This window comes from Ruditapes philippinarum, unplaced genomic scaffold (assembly GCF_026571515.1).
Source record: "Ruditapes philippinarum isolate M1 unplaced genomic scaffold, ASM2657151v2 ctg10050_1_1_1_1, whole genome shotgun sequence".
NCBI lineage: Eukaryota > Metazoa > Mollusca > Bivalvia > Venerida > Veneridae > Ruditapes > Ruditapes philippinarum.
In genome coordinates this window covers 11,157-34,130 of record NW_026865144.1, presented here as the reverse complement: position 1 = coordinate 34,130, position 22,974 = coordinate 11,157, and the positions used below count along the sequence as shown (strand labels likewise).

Sequence of the window (22,974 nt, the reverse complement as noted above, 5' to 3'; positions counted from 1 at the left end):
TTATGGATATTTCAGTTTTCGAATGTCATTGTAACCTTTGCATGCAGATTCAAGATATTTACAAACATTTCTTTTGGAGTGAAAATATTCAGTGACAGATTTTAGACTATAACGCATTGTAAAAATTAACTCATTACTGAAGGTAGGTGAACATTTGGTTTTTTACACTTTTTTGGTAGTTGTATTTATTTTGTGATAACATCTTAACAGAAAACAACTACATTTGGGGTTTTTAAGTTGTAATTTTAATTTTATACTAACCTTGTGTGGCCATCACACCATTAAGCGCTAAAATGTATGCAATTTTCTAGTTTGACATAATTCACATAATTGACAGAAGTAATGGGGATAGGTTTCAAAATGATAAATATATTACAAGAATTGTAGAAAATAAGAACTTCATAATATATGCTGTAAATCTATTATTCAAACATTATTAAACACATGCTTTACATTTTAAAGTATTACATATATGGTTTTCAGAGGCACAATGTGCTGTTAAGCATTAGTCAACATTTATATATGACAATATGGGTCTCTGATATGTTTAATATTACTGACTAGTGTCTCTAACTATAGTCTGATATTCTCTATTAAAATAATAAATAACGATATATCCTGTTTATTAACACACTAAACTTTTTAACAATTAAAAAATCCAATTGAAAAAATAAAAATTTAGAAAGGAATAATTTTTTAATCACTTACAACTCACAATGAAAATACTTGTGTCAATTTCTTTCATATTAAAGGCATACATAACTTCAGTGATTTACATTATTTTTCTTTTTTTTCAGAAGGAGCAAAATAATGTTTAGTAATAATAATACTTGATTCAAAGCATAATGGAAGCGTATATTTCAATCTAGTAGGAAAAGAGACGAATGTGATTTTTTTTAAAAAGGTACCAAAATGATCCAAGCAAAAATTAAATAAAGTTTTTAAAGTAAAATTCTAAATTCAAAGAGGAAATATCTCTTGAAATAAGGATGCTAGAGTTATGAACCTTGTCATGCATGATGTAAATAATGACGAAGGACAATTATCTTAAGTCTAGAGTTGATGTCATTTATAATAACAAAGATAATTCTTAGAAATATATTAATTTTCAATAAATCCCTAGTTAAAAAATGAAATGGAGATAATTCTAGAAATACAGGACTCGAGTTATAAATCTAATCACACCTGCTATAGGTGTTGATAAGAAACATTTTATGCTGCCGAAGGGAGGCATATTAAAATCGCACCGTCCGTCTGTCTGTCTGGACGTCCATCTGTCTGTGCGTCCTCACTTCATTCATGTCCGGACTATAACTTTGTCATGCATGGAATGATATTAAAATAACTAGGCATTAATGTCTACCACATCAAGACGATGTGTCGCGTCCAAGAATTACGTCCCTACTTCAAATGTCAAGATCACACTAACATTTTGATGTTTCACTTTATCACAATAAAAGTTTATAGGTTCACACATTTGTGTCCGGAATGTAACTTTGTCATGCATGGAAGAATTTTAGAATAACTTGGCATAAATGTCTACCACGTCCAGAAGATGTGTCGCGTCCACTTATCACGCCCCTACCTCAGAGGTTAAGGTCACACTACCATTTTGACGTTCACTATATCAAAATTAGAGTTCATAGTTACTCACTTTCATGTCCGGACTGTAAGTTTGTCATGCATCAAAGGATTACAAAATAACTAGGCATAAATATCTTCCACATCAAGACGACACGTCGCTACTAAGACCCATGTCCCTATATTCAAGGTCAAGGTCATACTTATAGTTTGAAAGCACTCATTCTCTCGAGAAGAGTTTGAAGATACACATTCATGTCCGGACTGTAACTTGGTCATGCATGGAAAGATTTTATAATAACTTGGCAAAAATGTCTACCACATCAGGACGATGTATCGCAGCTAAGGCTCATGTCCGTCTGTTCGTTTGTGTGTCCCCACTTACACAACAATCATGTCCAGTATGTAACTTTGTCATGAATTGAGGGATTTTGAAATAACTTGGCACAAATGTCTATCTCATGACAACATTCTGTTGCGTCGAGGAACCACGTCCCTTCTTCAAAGGTCAAGGTCACACCTATATTTTGAAGGTTCTCGCTATCACAATTAGAGAATTAAAGGTACAATAATACAAAGACAAATATTAAGCAATTAGTTACTTTCATCCTCTTTTCTTATCATACTTCCTGTCCCGCATGCTTAAGAAACCTTTTCGGGGGCATTCGTCACTTGTGTGACTGCTCTTGTTGAAGTTCGAATTCAATAAGGAAAATTCTGAGTATAAAGGGATGATGATTCTGAAAATATTGATGCTAGAGTTATGAAGCTTGTTATGTTATTGTTTAAAAATATAAAATATCAATTTTTATTTTAAAAAAGTTTAATGGGGAAATAATCCTGAAAATATTCATGCTAAAGTTATGAATCTTGTCACACATGATAAGGAAATATATTTGAAGTTAGAAGTAAATACCTTAAGAAATAAAAAAATAAGTAAAAAGTATCATTTTCTGAGAGAGAAAAAAAGTTCATGGGAAGATAATTCTGGAAAAATTGGTGCTAGAGTTAAAAAAACATTTGTCACATATTTGTTGATAAGGAACACATGTTTGTAGTTTAAAGTCAATATGAAATGAAGATGTTAATAAAATATAACATAATTTTAAGTTCAAGGGGATATAGTTATGGAAATACTGGTTTTAGAGTTTTGCACCTTATCAAATGATGTGGATGATGATAAGGAATATATATTTGAAATTTGAAATAAAAAAGTTATAGGCACATAAACATTAATTGAAAGTATGGACGCTGACGTCGGCTTGCAAACCAAGGTGAGTAGGACAATTCACCATATTCTTAGTATAGTCGAGCTAATAATAAAAAATATCACTTCCCTAGTCATTTTAGTTAAGAGTCTTGCACTTTGCAGTAAAAGTTACATCTATGAACAGTTTTTTGCTTTTGGTTTTTGTTTTTTAGCGGGGGAAGGGGGGTTCAGTCAGTATCATGAGTAACAATTGAACGTTATCTACTATGAATTTAAAAAATTATCATATGTTATAAAGTATATTTACAAATAATTGCTAGTTCAATTGTTTATTCAATTGGACCCAAACCAATTTACAAAAGAAAGGAGAAAAAAACATTGATAAATTTAGCGAGTGTATCTTCTACAGAAATTTGATCCTTCTTTATGCGTAGGACTGGTATTACATACATTTTTTAGGCCGCTTCGTTCTAATTGTGAAAAATGACCCAAAATGAAAACCGTTTAAACGCTTTTCACTCAAATCAGGCTAAGAAAAGCATAAAATACGATTTTCAATTGATTTCAAAGTATATTTCATAACTATTTTTGCATATATGTCTGTTTAAAGTGTCCCATCTCATTTATGTAAGAAATTCAAATGTTATGTTTTTAGGCTTTTAAACCTCAGTGGAGTCCCTTTAAAGTTAAAAATGAAAATTTTATAATAGATTTAGTTTAAATCTTGAAGAGTTTGGAAAGGTTTTATCTAAAATGCTGTTTAGATTAAGTAATCAATAATTTTAACATACACGTAATTTTATATACAAATGTATTATTTACGTGTTTAAACATGCTAAATCGACAGACAATTTACGTAATATTTTTTTATTATACAATCAGGTCGCATAAAATAAATGCAAGAGTATGATAAAAAACAATAAAAAAAAAAACAAAAAAAAAAAAAAAAAAAAAAAACCCCCCCCCCCAAAAAAAACAAACAAAAATGGACAAACAGGGTCTCGATCTTAAAAGTTTGCAATATATAGGATATTTAGAAATTATAATCCCGATGTTTACCCTATTCGCCATAACGCTGAGTAGACACAAATCATATTGCAAGGGACTTTTCGAAACTCTATCGAAGATTAATATATTGTGTGCATTGACGTATAATCAGTATCTAAAATCAAACAATACATAGCTGTCTAAAGTTTAAACTTCATGGGAGAAATGTTGAAATGTATAGGGCATGCTATTCATCGAAAGGAAGTTAATCTGCGGCATTTAACGTGAAGGTCACTTCTTGTCATTAAATTTTCAAAAAGATAGATTTAATAATTGATAAAGTTTAAATCTTGAAAAGTTTGGAATGGGTTTATCTGGAATGCTGTAAAGTTATACCTAAGCACCGGTAAGCTATTCTTTATTTCAAACAAAAATTTAATTTTGTATACAAATGTAAATGTTTTATAATACGTGTTTAAACACGCTAAATTGATAAGCAATTTTTTTAGAAATTTAATTAATTACGTTTACTTTACGTATTGTAAGGGGATGGTAATGGTCATATCTTTGGACTGTGATTGATCCTGCAATATTACATTTAATTTTAAATATTTCACAGAATCGGGAAAGCGTATGATGATTGGCTATTTAATTGACCTTTATTTATTACTACCATTATAATTATTTGCTAAATCTTTATTTGCACTTACCTTAATAAGGCAACATGTGAACAAATTCACAAGAAACGCAGAAGATTAACGGATTTATAAATGTGTTATATCTCATTTGGATGATGCAAGCTGAACGTTGAAAATGCAAAATCTTTTGTGTTTGATGTATGTTCTTATTCTTAAGGGAATTTTCCTTATTGTCTATGCATTCTTCACAACAATGTAGATGTTCTAAATATTGACAGTTTTTTATGTTAAAATTACTTTCTATAAAAAATGCAAGAGAATGCCATCGAACGAAGAAATGTTTCAGCTACATAAATATTATTTAGTTATTAGGCAGCTTCCTTTTTAAAACGCTGGAATTTTAACAAATTTGTCGGCAAGACAAAAGATGAACCTAAGGGCATGTTCGTTAATTGTTTTATCTTAAGTCCCGAGAAAACTACAACTTATTATAATCCGAACGTCGGCTAAGTAATTGAGTTTAATTAAAGCATATTATGTCAAGAAATAATTTTTTTTTTTAGAAAGGGGCAAAATGAGTTCAAAAACGTTTGCATATCTCAACACAGCTTTAGAACATGTTAAATGCTAATTACCTGCCGAATAAAATTAGTACTGAATTTGAAACTATTTATCGTTTAAGTAGTATTATGATTCCCATACAAAACACTAAATTACTTTAACTGTGTTAATTGCCAAAAAAAAAAAAAAGACAGAATGAAATGATGGTTCAGGCAATTATCAAGTAAGTAACTGTTAAGAAACTAGAACAGAACTCAAAAATAAAAGTTTTTGAGAAGTGAAAATAAAAATATTTTTTTAACATAACGGGCCTCCTAAACATAGTTTTAAGATCTTCTAAAGGAGGAAAAGGCATAGGCACTGAGCCAGAGCAAAGCTAATGTCAAATGTACACTAAAAGCACATCATGCATCTTCATTTTGATAATTAGCGAGATGCTCTGTAGAGTATTTCAGTCTATATTGAATTTTATAAGTGCGGTTAAATATAAAATTAAATTAATTTAACAATTCAACACGTGCCATGTCATGCCATTGTTAATGTTATACAGAAATCTTAAAGTTTGGAGAGAGTTTTAATGCTTACCAGAATCAGAAGAACGACAATTTAATATGTATCAATTGTTTTGTACGTATTAAAGAATCTTTGAATTCAAATAACTATAAGTTTAGATTTCCTATGAATATAGCATTCTTAAGGATTTGGTTTTAATCAGATTGGTAATTGTACAAAGGGCAAACCTTAATTTGGATACATTACTGATTTATGATACTAGATTTTTTTCATATTGATCTCCGAGTGATAACTTGCTACCAATATAGCTCTATTATCATTTTGAATTGTTTTATAATGACGTTCAGATCACCTGCACGTTTTTTCTTTATACGCCAATAATTTGCCCGCATAAGTCATATATGAATTTTACAATCAGATAATTGGCACCTCATATTTTTGGTAATTAATCATCCGTGTATCTCTCTCATCTTTTGGATTCCACATCTATGGAACGTTACATTCTATCTTAGTTAATAAAAGAAATCAAAATCATCAAAAGTTTGGAAAAGCTTTATGAAAAATAAATAAAACGGGTAAAAACGACTTAAACAAGCAATTATCATAGTATTGCAAGCAATCCATAAGTCCCCTACCGGTTAGAACCCCATTAACATTCTGAAGGGCCATTCACTAATGTTTCAATATTTCTCTATTTTAAGTAAATTTGTTGGAAAAGTTCTTTAAAAGTGATAACAGGAAACAGTTTTTATGAACAGACAGACAGACGGACTGAAGGACACTCTAAAGTTAATATTTGAAACATCCCTGTTACAAAAATATAACATTTTAAAAGCAAAATTCTTAAACAGGAGATAACTCTTGAATTAAAGATGCAATTTCATAAAAAATTTCAGCTCTTTTTGACTAATCACAAATATTGTTATATTTGCCATGTTTTAAGCCTATTTGTTGCCAAGGCAACTGATATTTTTTCAAAATAGGAAGAACAGATAAGACATGCATAATTTCAAAACTGCCATCTACCCATATGTCAAGTTTCATAAAAATATTTCCAGTACTTTTTGCGTTATCACTGGATCCAGTTTATGTGTAAAATTTGCCATATTTTCAGCCTATTTGTTGCCATAGCAACCAGAATTTTCAACATAGGAAGAAAAGAAAACGACGTGCATAATCTCAAGACTGCCATCTACCCATATGTCAAGTTTCATAAAAATATTTTCATTACTTTTTGCGTTATCACTGGATCCAGTTTATGTGTAAAATTTGCCATATTTTCAGCCTATTTGTTGCCATAGCAACCAAAATTTTCAACATAGGAAGAAAAGAAAAAGACGTGCATAATTTCCATATTGCCATCTATCCATATACCAAGTTTCATAAAAATATTTTCAGTTCTTTCCAAGTGATCGCGGGATCCAGTTTTGTGGACGGACTGACTGACGGACTGACGGACAGACGGACGGACGTTCTAACAGGAGAGAAATACTGTGGCTCCTCTTTTGTTCTCTCTATTGTTCTTTTTAGCCACACAAAAGAAAAAAGCCACGTAAAAGCATTACGGAATGAATGACATCAAAGAGAAAAAACAGTTACCTATTGTCCCTCTAGCCACATAATTACTGTCCTGTGAGGGCGGACAGACGGACGGACGGACAGACGGACGGAGGGTAAACCTAAAGTCCCCTCCGGTAAAACGGTAGGGGAATAATAATGGCTATAAAGTATAAAGTCAAAATACTGCATATTCAGATGTTTTTTAGGCATCATCAAAACAATGCACTTGTATGTATTGGATGTTTAGTACAAGTTATTTACCTTGTTTTAACGGTTTTCACTCTGCTTATTTATACACAAGAAATATGATGAGCTGAATGTCGATTGTCTAGCTCGACATTAGCATTTATTGAATGTATAGCTGATTGTTGATTGTCTAGTTCAACATTCACTTTGAGCATTCTTTGATTATTATTATTATAGATCGAATGTTGAGCTGAATGTTGATTGTTTAGCTAGACTCTGAATGTCGATTGTTGATTGTTGATTGTTTAGCCAAGTTATTGCACATAGAAATATGAACGATACTATTACATTGTTTTATATATATCTAAGACAGCGATTCTTTGTCTGTTGCTCATGGTTGCCTCAGCACAATACGAGTAATTATAGTCTTGTTCATGATCTATAAACATATGGTATTAAAAACAAAATTACAAATCATGATCATAGAGGTTAATTCAATTTAATTATTTATCTTTGATCTTTTGTTCTCCTAATTATCATTTTACAATACATTCCCTAAATAAACACGGACGCAAGAATAAGCACAAATAATGAACAAGGGGGGCTAGATTAATATCTTTTGAAATTAAAGTATCAATTACATCAAGTTGTCTTCAAAAAAAGAAGTAAAGATCTTACGGAGATTTAGGTGTGTTCATTGGCCGTATACAGGTAAAATATCAATATCTTATTGACTAATATAGCAGTAAGGCATTTTTTTCAATTTATGGATATTACAGTTTTAGTATGTCATTGGAACCTTTTTTCATACACATTCAAGAAAGTTGTAAGCTGTGTTAGGTTTAAAAATATCAATCTACATTCAGTGACCGATATTCCACTAAGCATGTAAAACGCATTGTGAAAATTAACTACAAACAGAAGGTATGTAAACAGTTATTGTTTTTGTTGTAATTTTATTGTATTCTGTGATAACAACCACATGTGGCTTTTATTTTGAAATATGAAAAGTTGTAATTTTAGCTTTAAACTTATCTTGTGTGTCCATCACACAATAAAAATGCTAAATGTATGCAATCGTTTTTTTTTTGGCTGCCTTATATCATCCAACAGGTGCAACGGTACATAGTAAAGTTTATTGACTGCAAAGCCATACACAACTTACTATACCTCTCTAACGATAGTTATTTGAGTCTAAAACCCTTGATATTTTGTATTACACTGTACACGGTAATTAGTCGTTTCTCCTGGAACGGGAAATAAATTGTCAGTTGCGTTCTCCTGTTTTGCGATTTTCTTTTCTAAAAATAATGATACCGAAAACTCAACCGTTATATACATTTGATGATTCATAAATTGTCAAGATATAATCAGGGTACTGATCGATATGGCTATTTATGTTCTGATAGGCACAGACAAAGTGAATGACTTAGGATCATCGGAGGTTTAATTACTAATTACATAAGTAAATTTAGCGAAGAAGAAAAAGTAAATTAAGCACCAGAAAAATTAGATCTTGTAAAGTCTTAAAATGCAATTATATTATGCTTTAAAATCCATAAAGCATGTTTTATGAATAGTCGTGAATAAATCCATAATAAATGCTTTGGTATCTTTAGAGACATTAGTTATACGACATTTGCAAATTTCTTCTAAACTTTAAGCAGAATAATTTTTCATTGACTAGAAAAGTGTTACGTTAGATACCTTGTATGTCATTGTTATCGTTTTTTGATTATAATTGAGGTCAAAGCGGTTATCTTTATAGAAGAGAAAGTTGTATAAAATAATGATTATCTATATAATTTGTATGTTCTTCTTTAGAAACAGAATGCAATAAAAATGAAAATGAAATTATATGTTTTAATGGTACCACAACACTTAATGTTAAGCCAGTGATCTTTTACCTGAATCTATGGTAGGAACCTCCTGTTAATTAGACAAAAACTGTTCGAGGAAGAAGCTAATTGCAGTTTTTTTACTTAAAATCTTCACAACTTATCACATAAATATTTACAGGAATGAAATATGACAACAGTTGTCAAGTCTTTGATATTTGTTAATTTATATGTGCCATTAACACATTATATTATGCCACTATACATACGCGACTTTATAAAGTAAATATGATAAACAGATTCAGTGACAGACTTTCTCAAACCAAATATACCTTCTTTGCTGATTTAGCATTTTTGTCGTTGTTGTCGAAGAATGATTTGCACAACATATGAATGGTCGTGCCCCTGCTACACTTGTATGCAGCCAGAAAGTAGTCCGTCTAGCTGTTAATCATATTCCATGGTGAAATGGTATATTTGGTCCTAGATATATGGCTTAACACATGCATTTTCATGTTCACATAATTATATTTCTTGATGTTGTCATTTAATTTGTAGTTGTTTTATGCCATGTATTTTTTCCACAAATAACTCTACTTCATGCAGAATTTTGTCTATCTATAATTTAAATAAACCTTATACCTAGAAGTTTATCACAATTAGGAAGTTCTTCCTATTAATTTATCACATTTTATGACACTTTACTTTTTCTATATACATTTTATGTATATTTTGATTTTGCGAAAAAACATTACCTTTGATTTCATATTGGTATAACACTGGCTTTAATTGGGACTCGATCGGACACTTGTTAAGTAGGAATCAACCTTTTGACTATCCTAAACCATTCATCATGTATGGTGTTATAAATAAATGTACAATAAATGACCTCCATCATATGGCCCAAAGGTACAGATTTTCTTCATACAGTGGCATTGGTGGCCGAGGTGTAAATGTTTTCGATCTGCAAGCACTTACCCTTAACCGCAATGGGTTTGAATACCGGTAACGAATTTCGTTTTGTTCAAGTGAGAAAGCGGTTTGTGGACTGTCAGTGGTTCTACCCAAATGCCAGTTTGGGTATGAAAATGGCCAGAGTGGCACCTGGAGTCTTACTCCATCATGAAATGTGAACATCTAGTTGATACGTTCCGATAATTTCGATGACATCACAAACGTCTGTGCCCTGCTTCCTGCTTTCTGCCTACGGCACAATGCTTATTACTATAACAGCTTACTGTCCACTGCCGCATGCTTCATGATTACTATTTTCTTTCGGTTTCAAAGTATAGAACCTACAATTAACTTTTTAGTCGCTTAAATAGTTCTTTATACTGGATCTTTACAGTTAAAGAACGCTTAATTCCTACTAAGAATTATGCAATTAAAAACAGAAGGCAGATCGTAGTTAGCATCATCGAGTATGCATTTAACAGTCGTGTATGAAATTCCGTAGTTGAAGGATGATCCCTTTTATAAGTCTTTTTTCCAAATAATTCCATTCCATGCAAATTTCGTGTTGTACCAGTATAAAATACATTATAACTCTTACCATTTTTAGTCCCCTTTCGGTTAACCGGAGGGGACTTTAGGTTTACTCTCCGTCCGTCTGTCCGTCCGTATGTCTGTCTGTCCGTCTACAAAACTGGATCCCGTGATAACGCAAAAAGTACTGAAAATATATTTTATAAAACTTAATATATGGATAGATAGCAGTATGGAGTTTATGCATGACTTTTACTTTTCTTCCTTTTCTGAAAATTCTGGTTGCTATGGCAACAAATAGACTGAAAATATGGCAAATTTTACACATAAACTGGATCCAGTGATAACGCAAAAAGTAATGAAAATATTTTTATGAAACTTTAAATATTGGTAGATAGCAGTCTTGAGATTATGCATTTCTTTTTCTTTTCTTCATATGTTGAAAAAATTGGTTGCCATAGCAACACATATGCTTAAAACATGGCAAATATAACATATTTGTGATTAGTCAAAAAGAGCTGACAATTTTTATGATACTTAAAATGAAGATAGATGGCACTATGGAAATTATACACTTCATTTAATCTTGACCATAGGGAGTTTTACTTAACAAACGTCGGCAGCCTCGTCAGAGTTTCTGATTCTAGTTTTTAGGCTTTTTCACTATAGGTTCTTTATTTCTTTAGGTATATATTTCAAACTTCAAATATAAGTTTCTGGTCATCAACCACATCATATGTAACAAGGTTTCATCTCTAGCACAAAAATTATCAGAATTTCCTCCCTTGAACTTAGAATTTTCATGAACAAATATGTTATTTTAATAACTTTTTTATTTTTAATGTATCTTCTTAAAACTTCATAATTATATATGTTTTTTTATTATCACTTAGATCATCTGTGAACATTCAATACTTTAGCAAGACTATTACCAGAATAATGTGCCTTTGAACTGAGATTTTTGTCGAGAAATTGATACATTTTACTCTAACTGCCTCATTACTTACAGGATTTACTTCAAACTCCCCAATTATAATGATATGACAAGGTTTATAAATCTAGCATCCATATTTCCAGAATAATCTCCTCTTTAAACTTTGAATGTTTCTTATTCATTCTTTCTTTCTTTTACTTCGAATCAAAATAAACATTCATTATCAACATCTTTATTACTAATAATATTTGTTACACTCACATAATGCATGACGTCTTTATTTCAGGAGTTGTCACCTTTTGAAGAATTTTGTTTTAAAAAATGTTATATTTTGGTAACAGGGATCTTTAAAATATAACTTTCGAGTGTCCTTCAGTCCGTCTGTCTGTCTGTTCATAAAAACTGTTTCCTGTGATCACTTTTAAAGAACTTTTCCGAAAAATTGAATTAAAATAGAAACATCAGTGAAAAGCCAATGACCTTTCAGAATGTTGCTGGGGTTCTAAACAGTAGGGGACTTATGGATTGCTTGCAATACTATGATAATTGCTTGTTTGTTTTTTGTTTTTTTTGGAATGTATATAAAACAAAAAAGTATAGTAAAATCCCTAAAGAAAGCCCAACACTACTATATTGAATATGTTGCAGGCTCCGTTTGATTGAGCCTGTTCATTGACGGTACTGGAAAATGCAAGTTACCGTCCGTCCCCGCCCCTGACCGGCTTAAGTTTAAAATTTTTTAAAGAAAAAGGGGAAAATTTTAATTTAGAAAATCCCCGATGTGTTATACGGGGGTTTTCTGGAACTTCAATTTCCATAGTGGCATTCTGAAAAGGGGGTTGGTCCCCAAATAAAAAAAATGTTTTTTCCCTAACGAAATTGGGCGGAACTAAAAAAAGGAAATTTTTAAAGGGGGCTGAGGGTTATGATGCCCGATTCAAGTAAGAGTCAAAGAAAATTTAAAGCAGGGAACTTCCTATGGTGTTATCGTTTCAAATAGGGAATCGGGAACCCCCCAAATTGAAAAAAGGGAATGAAGAAACAAAAATCCAATTACATGTATACCGACAAAATGTCGCCCGAGCGTCCCAAAGGGTTTCCCAAAAAATTACTCATTGATTAATGTACGGGGAATTTTTTTTACAGCCGCCACACGGCACAAATATAACGGATGTGACAATAAATAAAAAGAAACAATTCGGTTAACGTAGGTAGATACGAAGGAAAGTGACTGTTTATCTGAATATATTGTTAAACTAGAGCCAGGTTGGTTTTACACGTCGTGCGATTGTAACAAAATATATTAACGCGAAATCGCAATGCAAAACGAAAAACTGTGCTTTCAGTAATATTGCGCTATTTTTTGCGGCCTTTCCTTCTAAACTGCTTTTTAATATTATCGCGAAAATGCGTTGCTGTTGTAGTGATACACCGTTACTTCTACTGCCGTGCTACTGTAACTGCTGTGCTTCTGCTACTGCTACTACTGTTCTACTGCTAGCTACTGCTCACTGCTTCTGCTAAATTCTTACTAATGTATAGGGAACATTGAACACCTTTGCAGGTTATTACCAATTTAGTTTTTGATTGTTTCCTGATCATCACATACCTGTACCTAATTATCTATTCATCAGAAGATAAAAATTTGAAGAAAAAAATGATACAAAATAAACCAACTTTAGACAATGTTCTTTATCGTCGTTAAACTTATTCTATTTAATTAAAGAAAGGAAGAATAATAATTAATAAAGTTTAAACCTTGAAGTTTAGGATAGTGTTATCTGTTTAACTGTTTACGTATACCTTGAAAACAGAAAAGGTTAACAATAATTTTAACATAAAAATCGATTACTAATTTACTCTGTTCAGGATTTCAACATTTTATTTATCAATTAATCAGAGGATGTAACTTGTCATATATTAGACCAGTCATCTGACCAGCAATTTGCATCCTGCAATATTACATTGGAGCGTATGAGATATTGCTGTTTTATTGACTTTTAATTATCCCAGGCCCTATCATTAAAATATGTTGCTAACTTTTTATTTGGGCTATTCTTAATATGACAGCATGTGAATAAATGTACAAGATACACAGATAAACGGATTAACGAGTTGTTTCTCATTCGAATGTTGCAAGCGCAAATTTCTTAGTGACTGATGTATGTACTTTTCTCAAGTGAATACCCCATCTGGTGCAGTTTTTTTTTAAAATCAAGTTTTATCATCGGCACAAAACACGAAATATGTGTCGGACTGGTTTCAGTTTTGGTTTCTTATTATTAAAGCATGTTAGAGGTACGCAATCATTTTGTAATACATAACTTTATCATTAATTATATTTTTATATTCTTAAATATATTCCTGAATGTGCCACACGTGTACGATCAATATTGTTTATTTTCTTAAAAACTCATAAGAAATCATCTGATTCTTTCTTGTAGGCTCTGTATATCAATGATATAAATTGAGATTAGTTTTCATATTTTAAGTCCAACCGTTCCATGTCAAATTCATATTGTACTCTTTATAGTGTCATTTTCTTTGTCAGAGTCATAGAAACTCGCAAGAAGTCATACACATTATATTCTACACTCAGAAGATCCCATACAGTGTCGTAATTAGACATCATACAGTCATAATGTAACACTTTGCCCAGAATTTTAATGATTATGTCAAAATGCGTCCCTCGGAGCTACTTGCAAATGTATCTTTGTTAATCATACTTACTTTTTTGGCACTCAAAGTGTATGTTTAAGGTTTGAATATTTTGTGTCAGTGAATACAATTTCACAAAGCCAATACTTAATATTCAGCATGTTTTCTTGCGTTATTACTCTGTCAGAAATAGTATATAAATCAATTGTTATTCATATCATTAGGAAACATAATAAATTACAATCGTTGTGCAGCTTACAATATCCGGGTTGTCACCAATATAAACATAACTTCTCGATTTTACATACTTAATTATTATCATGATTATTAATAATGGGAGATAACTGTGAAATAAAATTCGCGACATAAAATATGAGCGACTTCCCTTGTGAAAAATATATATATGTTTTTCGAGGAATAGAGCGAAGGTAATCTGGGCCGAAAACTTGTAGGTGAGTTTTAAAAAGATACATTCGCCGGTATTGACAAATAAACATTTTATTTTGATTTCAAGGAGTTTGGAGCTCAACAACGCAAATATTTGTGCTTAAAAATGACCAATTTAATCTTATTATGACTTACCTAAACTTATCAGAATAATGAGAGATAAATCTGGAATGGTACAAGCGACAAACTACCCTTGCGCAAAACTAGAACATGTTTTTATGAAAGAGAGTGCAATAAATCTATACAGAAAACTTGAAGGTCAGTATAAAAAAGAAAAATGTAATTATGGTATTACCATCCTAATGCATTACCTCCGCTTTGAAGAGTATTCAAATAGGCTAGAACTACTGTTAACTACATTGAAAATAAGGGCCGTGGGTTCAATCCCCAGAAAGGTCAACTTTTTTTTCTTTTTTTTCTTTTAACATTATTTATGTATCTCTCATGTTCCATTTGGAAAGAAAAAAATGTTATGGTTAATTTTGATTTTTTAAAAAATTATGTAGGTATTCTTTGGCTAAATCAAGCTTAATCTAGTACAGTGTAACTTCTGAAAACCGAACACCTGTGGCACTAGCCAAAAAGTTCGAAATTTGGAAGTTTCCGGAATTCAGAAGTTCGTAATTATCTGAACAAGTAGAAACAGTAGGTTAACATTGAACACAAAATTATTTAGACATGATAAAAATTATAGGAAGTGTATTAAATTCATAAAATTGCAAAATTATAGGACTTTTATAAAAATATAACTACATTGTATATTAAATTTCATTATCACCTATAACTAAATTTGTTGATACAAAAGCATAATTTCATGTTGTACCAGTTATTCATAAACTATATTTTTTGTTTTTTTTTTCAACAATATACTTTTCATTTTTTATTTTTCACACTTTAATCAAGTGTTTGACAAGTTGTGATTGTAAAAGGTGTCAGGATAAGTGGTTTCTGCTAATTGGAAGATACTGACATATTGACATTTTGTCTGTTTATCAATCCCAATTATAATATACCTTCACACCTTTTTTCAATTTCCGGATTTGGAAGTACATTTGAATTGATATAACCCAAATTTTACTGGAAAATCGTTCTGAATTCAGAATTTAGAAGTTACGGAATTCAGAGGTATTTATTACATAGAAAACAGAAGGAGAAATTTCGGGACCCTGAAAAATGTTCGAATTTCAGAAGTTTCCGGATTTTAGAAGTTCCGGAATTCAGAAGTTACACTGTAATAAATATGGTACCTGATATTTTCAAAGTGTAATAAAATCAAAACTAGACAGTTAAAGTATTTCATATTTACAAGATCAACCAATATACTTCTTTAAAAATTTAGGCAAACTTTGAAAACAGGCACTTTTTTGCGTAAATTTTAAGGACTTTTTAAAATTAGGCTCCCTAAGTTGGAAAATGGTCAAATTCGTGGTAAAAATGGGTGGGGTAGGGTAACATTTTTATACAGATTTCATAAATTTTCAGTAGAAACCATAATTTTGCTTATGTGGATTGTTAGCTGAATGGTACTTTTTGTTTCTTACCAAAATTTAATGGGAACACATTTTTCATTAGAATGTTATTGCAGATTATTTAAAGGTTCCTCATTTATAAAAACGGCCCTCATTACACCCTAGCTTGAGTTTAGAAAAGTGGCCATAACTTGATTTCCATACGGTAAACTTTGTTTAAAATGTGCATACAGGTGTACTTTAAGGTATTTATCTGACTTAAGATGTCAATTTTTTAGTTCCTTATAGTGCCCATTAGGGTTGTAATACCTTAATTCAATTTAATCATGTATAGGTTGGATACTAGTTTAGTTAAAACAAGCAATTATCATAGTATTGCAAGCAATCCATAAGTCCCCTACCGGTAAGAGCCCAAGCAACATTCTGAAGGGCCATTGGCCATTCACTTAGGTTCCTTTTTTAAGTAAATTTGTTGAAAAAGTTCTTTAAAAATGATCACAGGAAACAGTTTTTATGTACAGACAGACGGACTGAAGGACACTCTAAAGTTATTTTTTAAACATCCCTGTTATCAAAATATAACATTTTTAAAATCCTATCATGATTGAAGAAGTTGGAGTAAAAATTACCAATTTCTCAAAAAAAAGTCTAAATTCAAAAGGGGCATAATTCTGGAAATAGTCTTGCTAGAGTATCGAACACTCACAAATGTTGAGGGGGCGTCCGTGGCCGAGTGGTTAAGGTCGTTGACTTCAAACCACTTGCCCCTCACCTCTGTGGGTTCGAATCCCGACAGGGACTTTGGATTCTTTCATGTGAGGAAGCTATCCAGCTAGCTTACGGAACGTCGGTGGTTCTACTCAGGTACCAGTTCGTGCCTGAAATAATGCACGGAAGGGCACCTGAGGTCTTCCTCCACCAGTAAAGCTGGAACGTCGCGATATGACCTATACTGTGTTGATGTGACGTAAAACCCAAAACAAACAAACAAACAAATGTTGAGTGACAATAAGAAACATTTATATGAAGTTTGAAGTAGATACATTCAGAAAAAGAAGTTATTAAAAAAAACAATGTTTTTTTCATGAAAATTTTAAGTTCAAGGGAGGTAATTCTGATAAATTTTGTGCTAGAGTTGTAAATCTTGTCACATATGATGTGGTTGATGACAAGCAACTTATATTTAGAGTTTGAAGAAAATATCTTAAGAAATAAAGAACTTAATTATAGTGAAAAAACTTAAAAACTAGAATCAGAAATCTTGAAATTCAGTCTATTTGTTGCCATAGCAACCAGAATTTTCAACATAGGAAGATAAAAAAGGATGTGCATAATTTCCATACTGCCAACTACCCATATGTCAAGTTTCATAAACATATTTACAGTACTTTTTGTGTTATCACTGGATCCAGGTTATGTGTAAAATTTGCCATATTTTCAGTCTGTTTGTTGCCATAGCAACCAGAATTTTCAACATCGGAAGAAAAAAAAAGTGCATAATCTCCATACTGCCATCTATCCATATATCAAGTTTTATAAAAATATTTTCAGTACATTTTGCGTTAACGCTGGATCCAGGTTATGTGTAAAATTTGCCATATTTTCAGTCTATTTGTTGCCATAGCAACCAGAATTTGTAACATAGGAAGAAAAGAAAAAGACGTGCATAATCTCCATACTGCCATCTATCCATATATCAAGTTTCATTAAAATATCTTCAGTACTTTTTGCTTTATTGCGGGATCCAGTTTTGTGGACGGACGGACTGACGGACGGACAGACGGACGGACTGACGGACAGACGGACAGACGGACGGAGGGTAAACCTAAAGTCCCCTCCGGTAAACCGGTAGGGGACTAATAAATAACTGCAAAAAGATAAGAACAAGTTTCTCTTTTCATTATTATTTGTTTCTTCGCGTTTTACATAAAAACATCTGAAAAAAATGCGGAAATATATCATACCATTTTCACTTGAATGTAGGTTATTACCCTAGTCAAAATATATTGACGTGCCAAAGCTTTATTGTTCGATGGCAAAGAGGTGACATTTGCAGTTTTATTTTATATCGTGGCCACGACTTATTAATTTGAGGCCTCAATATATTATTTGTGAGACGCATTGTGAAACTGAGTTGAAAATGATTCAAAGTAGGGATGTGTGACTCACTGTTTTGAGATACAGCTTTATTGCAATTTTACTATGCGATAATATGTAGAACTTATAACGTTAATTTTTACGTAGTCTTTTTTCGGATAAAGGGAGTCTACCTTGCACTGGAAAGCTGTACAAATCGTGTAGGGTTGCGCCCCTTTACTCAGAAAGTTTATGCTAAATAATTGTCCTTGAATGAGGTGTCGTTTTCAAAAATCTACTGTTTTTGACTTGAAAGTTGATCATGAGTTCTTAATTTGTTGGTTTGTTATTGAATTATTATCGGGTGAATTCTTTTATGAGTAAGATTGCTTAATTGATTATTGATACCTTAATAAATACGATTATTATCAATTAACACAGCTATGTCAAATCAAATTTTATTGATTGATCACCGATTTTAAAACTTGTTCAATAGCATATTTTCGTTTGAAGGGTAAAACCGACAACGTACTGAATTTACCATTTCCTATTCACATGCATATATAAATAATAATAATAATTATAATAATAATAATAATAATATTAATAATAAAAACGTTTTTAAGGTTGAACACCACTAATCTTAATAACTTTCTCTTATATAACTTTATAAATTGGCATGTTTGTCAAAGAAGTAAAACTTTTAATATAAATGTCATAAGTCAGTTGAGATTTTTTTTCAATGTTACACAGCGATAGATTAAGCAATACACATTAATCGTTTTTCATTTTTAGCTCGACTTTAAAAAAAATAAAAAAAATAGAGGTATTAATAAAGTCGCGGCGGCGTTAACGTTGCCGTTGCCTTCCGCAAACTTGTACCTGGATCATAACTTTTTAAGTTCTTAGTGTATTGTCTTGATACTTGGCCACAACAACCCTTGGGACCACACCTTTCAGTACACCACTCTAACCTTGACATTCATCCATAAATGACCTTGACCTTCAAGGTCAAACGTCAAAATTTTGCTTGTTCTTGCTATTTTTGGCTGTAACTTTATCATTTTTGAATGGATTGTCTTTAAACTTTAACATAATAATCTTCAAGGATATCCCTTAAAAATGACCAGACATACCTTGACCTTCACTCATAAATGACCTTGAATCTCAAGGTCAAATTATTGAATTTTTTATTTCGCTATTATTGGTTGTATTTGTGTTAATTTTGAATGGATTGCCTTCAAACTTGAACATAATAATAGCAAAGATAACTCTTAAAAATAACCAGACATACATTGACCTTCACTCATTAATGACATTTACTTTTAAGGTTAAATTATTGAAGTTTTCATTGTTTTGGCTGTAACTGGCTGTAACTTTGCTATACTTGAAGGGATCAACTTCATATTATTACAGAACATTCTTAAGGACATGACCTTGTTGTTTATCAAATTGATTTGGGCTCTTTAATGACCTTGACCTTAAAGGTTAAATTACTATAATTTCTCAAATTTGTGCATTAAATAACCTTGTATCATAGTTTGGGGACATTTCTGTTAATAATGTGTCAGAGTTAAATCGTATACATGTACATGCACAGTGCGTTAACTGGAGTGCAGGTATTAGTTACCCGCACTCCAGAGCATGCCCATTGATTGGCTCATTTTTGCTGGGGTTTACGTTTTTGACGGCAGAGAAAGGGAAAGCGACAGAAAAATCATATTCAGACGTTTGTTCATTCGTTCCTTTTTACCGGGGTTTCATATTGTGACAACAGGGAACGTGTTTTTATGTTTGACTATGATACAAAGGAGAAAATACATCAAAACATTCGACAATCTGATAAATACTCTGGGGCTACGCCCCCTTCGTACAAATCAGATAGCTTCGTGCTTCGATGCTCTTACTATTACATATATATTTATTGGTGTTAGTATATATATATATATATATATATATATATATATATATATATATATATATATATATATATATATATATATATATATATATATATATATATATATATATATATATATATATATATATATATATATATATATATATATATATAACAACAACAACAACACCACCACCACGACCACCACCACCGCACCATCACCACCACCGCACCAACACCACCGCACCAACACCACCACCGCATCGCACAACCACCACATCGCACCACCACTGCACCGAACCACCACTACCACCGCACCACCAACACCACCCACCACCACCAACAGCAACACCGCACAACCAACACCACCGCTCCACCTCGACAACCACCGCACCACAACCACAAATAATATATATAAATACGGATATATATATATATATATATATATATATATATATATATATATATATATATATATATATATATATATATATATATATAGTTTGTGAAAAATATTTGCATCTACAAAATACCTTTCAAAAACACTGGATCCCATGAAGGATACAAGAACGTGAAAAAAAAAACAATAAATTTTGAGAAAATAAACGTTCATACAGTGCTAAAGTATAAATACCCAAGTATTTTCGGCGTATTATGCCTTCATCAGGGGTGTATTACATGGATAATGTGCACACAATCGAGCACAAATCTCAATACGTGTGTACTGTATAGTATCAAAAATTGAACTTTTTGTTCAATACACCCCTGATATGACAAAACTAATGTGACAAGACAGACCGATTAAATTTATAAAAAGGGAACGTTAAGATTTGTTCAAACATTTCTTTGTTTGCTTTTAGAAAAAAGTAAAAAATCGAGCGTTGCCCCCGTCCGGCGGTGGCTCTTGTTGGTTAATTAAGATGGAAGTAAAATTCCGTTATGCGCAAATTTGAATAATATATCCTTTTAGGTAATCAGGAAGCTAGTAATAAAAAATTCTGTATTTTGTATTCCAGGAATGGCCGTATCAGGACGTAAACAAGTAGACCTACTAGGATCATTATCAGTAGGATCAGCAGAAGACTTTGATCACTGCTGTGAGCCATGTCTTACCACAGGTCAACATATAGAAGCTCACGGGTTTTGTGTCACTTGTCAAGAATACCTTTGTAAAACTTGCCACGACGTCCACAGAAAATCAAAAGTCTCACGACATCATCAAATTTTGCAGCATAATGATTTTGATAAGATTCAAACCACAAGGAAATCAAACAATGAATGCACTGAAATGTGTCAAGTTCATAAAAAAGAAATAATCAAATTTTATTGTCCATCACATCATGCACTCGGATGCAATGACTGCATAACTTTAGGCCATAGAACATGTAATGTTGATTACATACCGGAAAAGTGCGTAGGTGTCGCAGATGGGAAGCAGTTTGATGACGTCAAACAGAAACTCGGCAAAACATTAAAAGAAGCATCAGAAATTTCGAAGAAGGCTAAAGGCAGGAGAAGCAACATAAATGATTACAATAAAGAAATCATTAAGGCGATCACTGAATTCCGAAAAGAAATAAACGACCGCCTAGATCTGATGCAAAAAGATGCTTTAAATAATGCCGAGGAAATTAAGGCCAACAACAACAAAATTATTCAGCATGTCCTTGATAAATGTGAAAATACGATTTCCTGTATAAAATGCTTGCAATCAAGTCTACATGCAAGCAAATCAAATCATGTAGACAGTCAACTGTACATTGACATGAAGCGGGCAGAATCTATACTGAAATCAGATGAATTAAATGAAGCAGAACAAAAATTAATGCATACCAATATGCACTACTCATTTCAACGGAATGCTGAACTCGAAACATTGTTCTGTAAGAAAATGAACTTCGGTGAGATTGTCGATCATTCTTGTCATGAATCTACAAAAGTGACAACGACTGTTGATCGTCTGATTGGAAAAGGTGATATCAATGTTAAAACGTCATCAGATAAGATGGAATGTTATATCACAGGATGTGCAGTACTCAACACTAATAAACTAGTTCTAGCTGATAACAACAACAATAAGGTAAAATTGATATATAGAGAGAAAAGACTTGTAGAAGAGAAAACTCTAGACTCAGCGCCATGCGATATTGCTGTAATGTCTCAGGATCAGTTCGCAGTAACAATGCCGCATATAAATAAAATAATTGTCATGACAACACACGATAAGCTATCATGTGACCGCAGTATTAAAGTGAATAGGAAATGTTATGGTATAGACTTTAATCAAGATTGTCTTTATGTTGCTTGTTCGTCTCCTCCTGGTGTGATTGTACTGAATACACAAGGTGATATCCTCAATAAAATCACTCTGAACTTTCTTACATCTGAATTTATCCCGTATATTGCTGTGAGTAAAGATTCAAAACTTCTGTTTATCAGTGACTATGGTAACAACAGTATAGCGAGTGTATCATTACAAGGGAAAGTTACAGCTACATATAAGCATACAGATCTTAGTAGACCACAAGGAGTGTTGATGTTAGATGATGGGTCATTACTTGTCTGCTGTTTAAGTAATGAAACAATTCATAGAGTCAACGGGGACTTGAAGAAAGGGAAGATAATTCATCAAGATAAAACCCTTCTGCAATCATTATGCTACAGTTCACGCTATAATGAGGTTTATGTTGGTTGCTTTGATGATAACAAGTTGAAAGTATTTGACACACAATGATCAATTGATGAAATTTTAATTTGATAACCAAATTGAAGAATGCATTGCATAAATTGTTCTTAATTATAGAAAATGATAAAAGTATATTTTGTATTATTATTATTATTATTATTATTATTATTATTATTATTATCATTATTATTATTATCATCATTCTCATCATCATCATCAGCAGCAGCAGCATCATCATCATCATC

At 31.9% G+C, this 22,974-nt stretch overlaps 1 protein-coding gene across 2 annotated transcripts; it reads left to right on the top strand.

Moving 5' to 3' along the window:
* On the top strand, positions 1-22,974 carry LOC132727992 (uncharacterized). Of its 2 annotated transcripts, none has more exons than XM_060713595.1 (2): positions 1-142; positions 21,060-22,974. In XM_060713595.1, exon 2 carries the CDS (start codon positions 21,062-21,064, stop codon positions 22,775-22,777), a length of 1,716 nt encoding a protein of 571 aa, XP_060569578.1. In that variant the 5' UTR covers positions 1-142; positions 21,060-21,061; the 3' UTR covers positions 22,778-22,974. The 2 variants fall into 2 exon arrangements, with proteins under 2 accessions (XP_060569578.1, XP_060569577.1); XM_060713594.1 differs by lacking the exon at positions 1-142 and adding an exon at positions 7,948-8,160.

Coding starts and splice junctions, on each gene's coding strand:
- LOC132727992 (XM_060713595.1), top strand. CDS start 21,062: ATGGCCGTATCAGGACGTAAACAAGTAGACCTACTAGGATCATTATCA.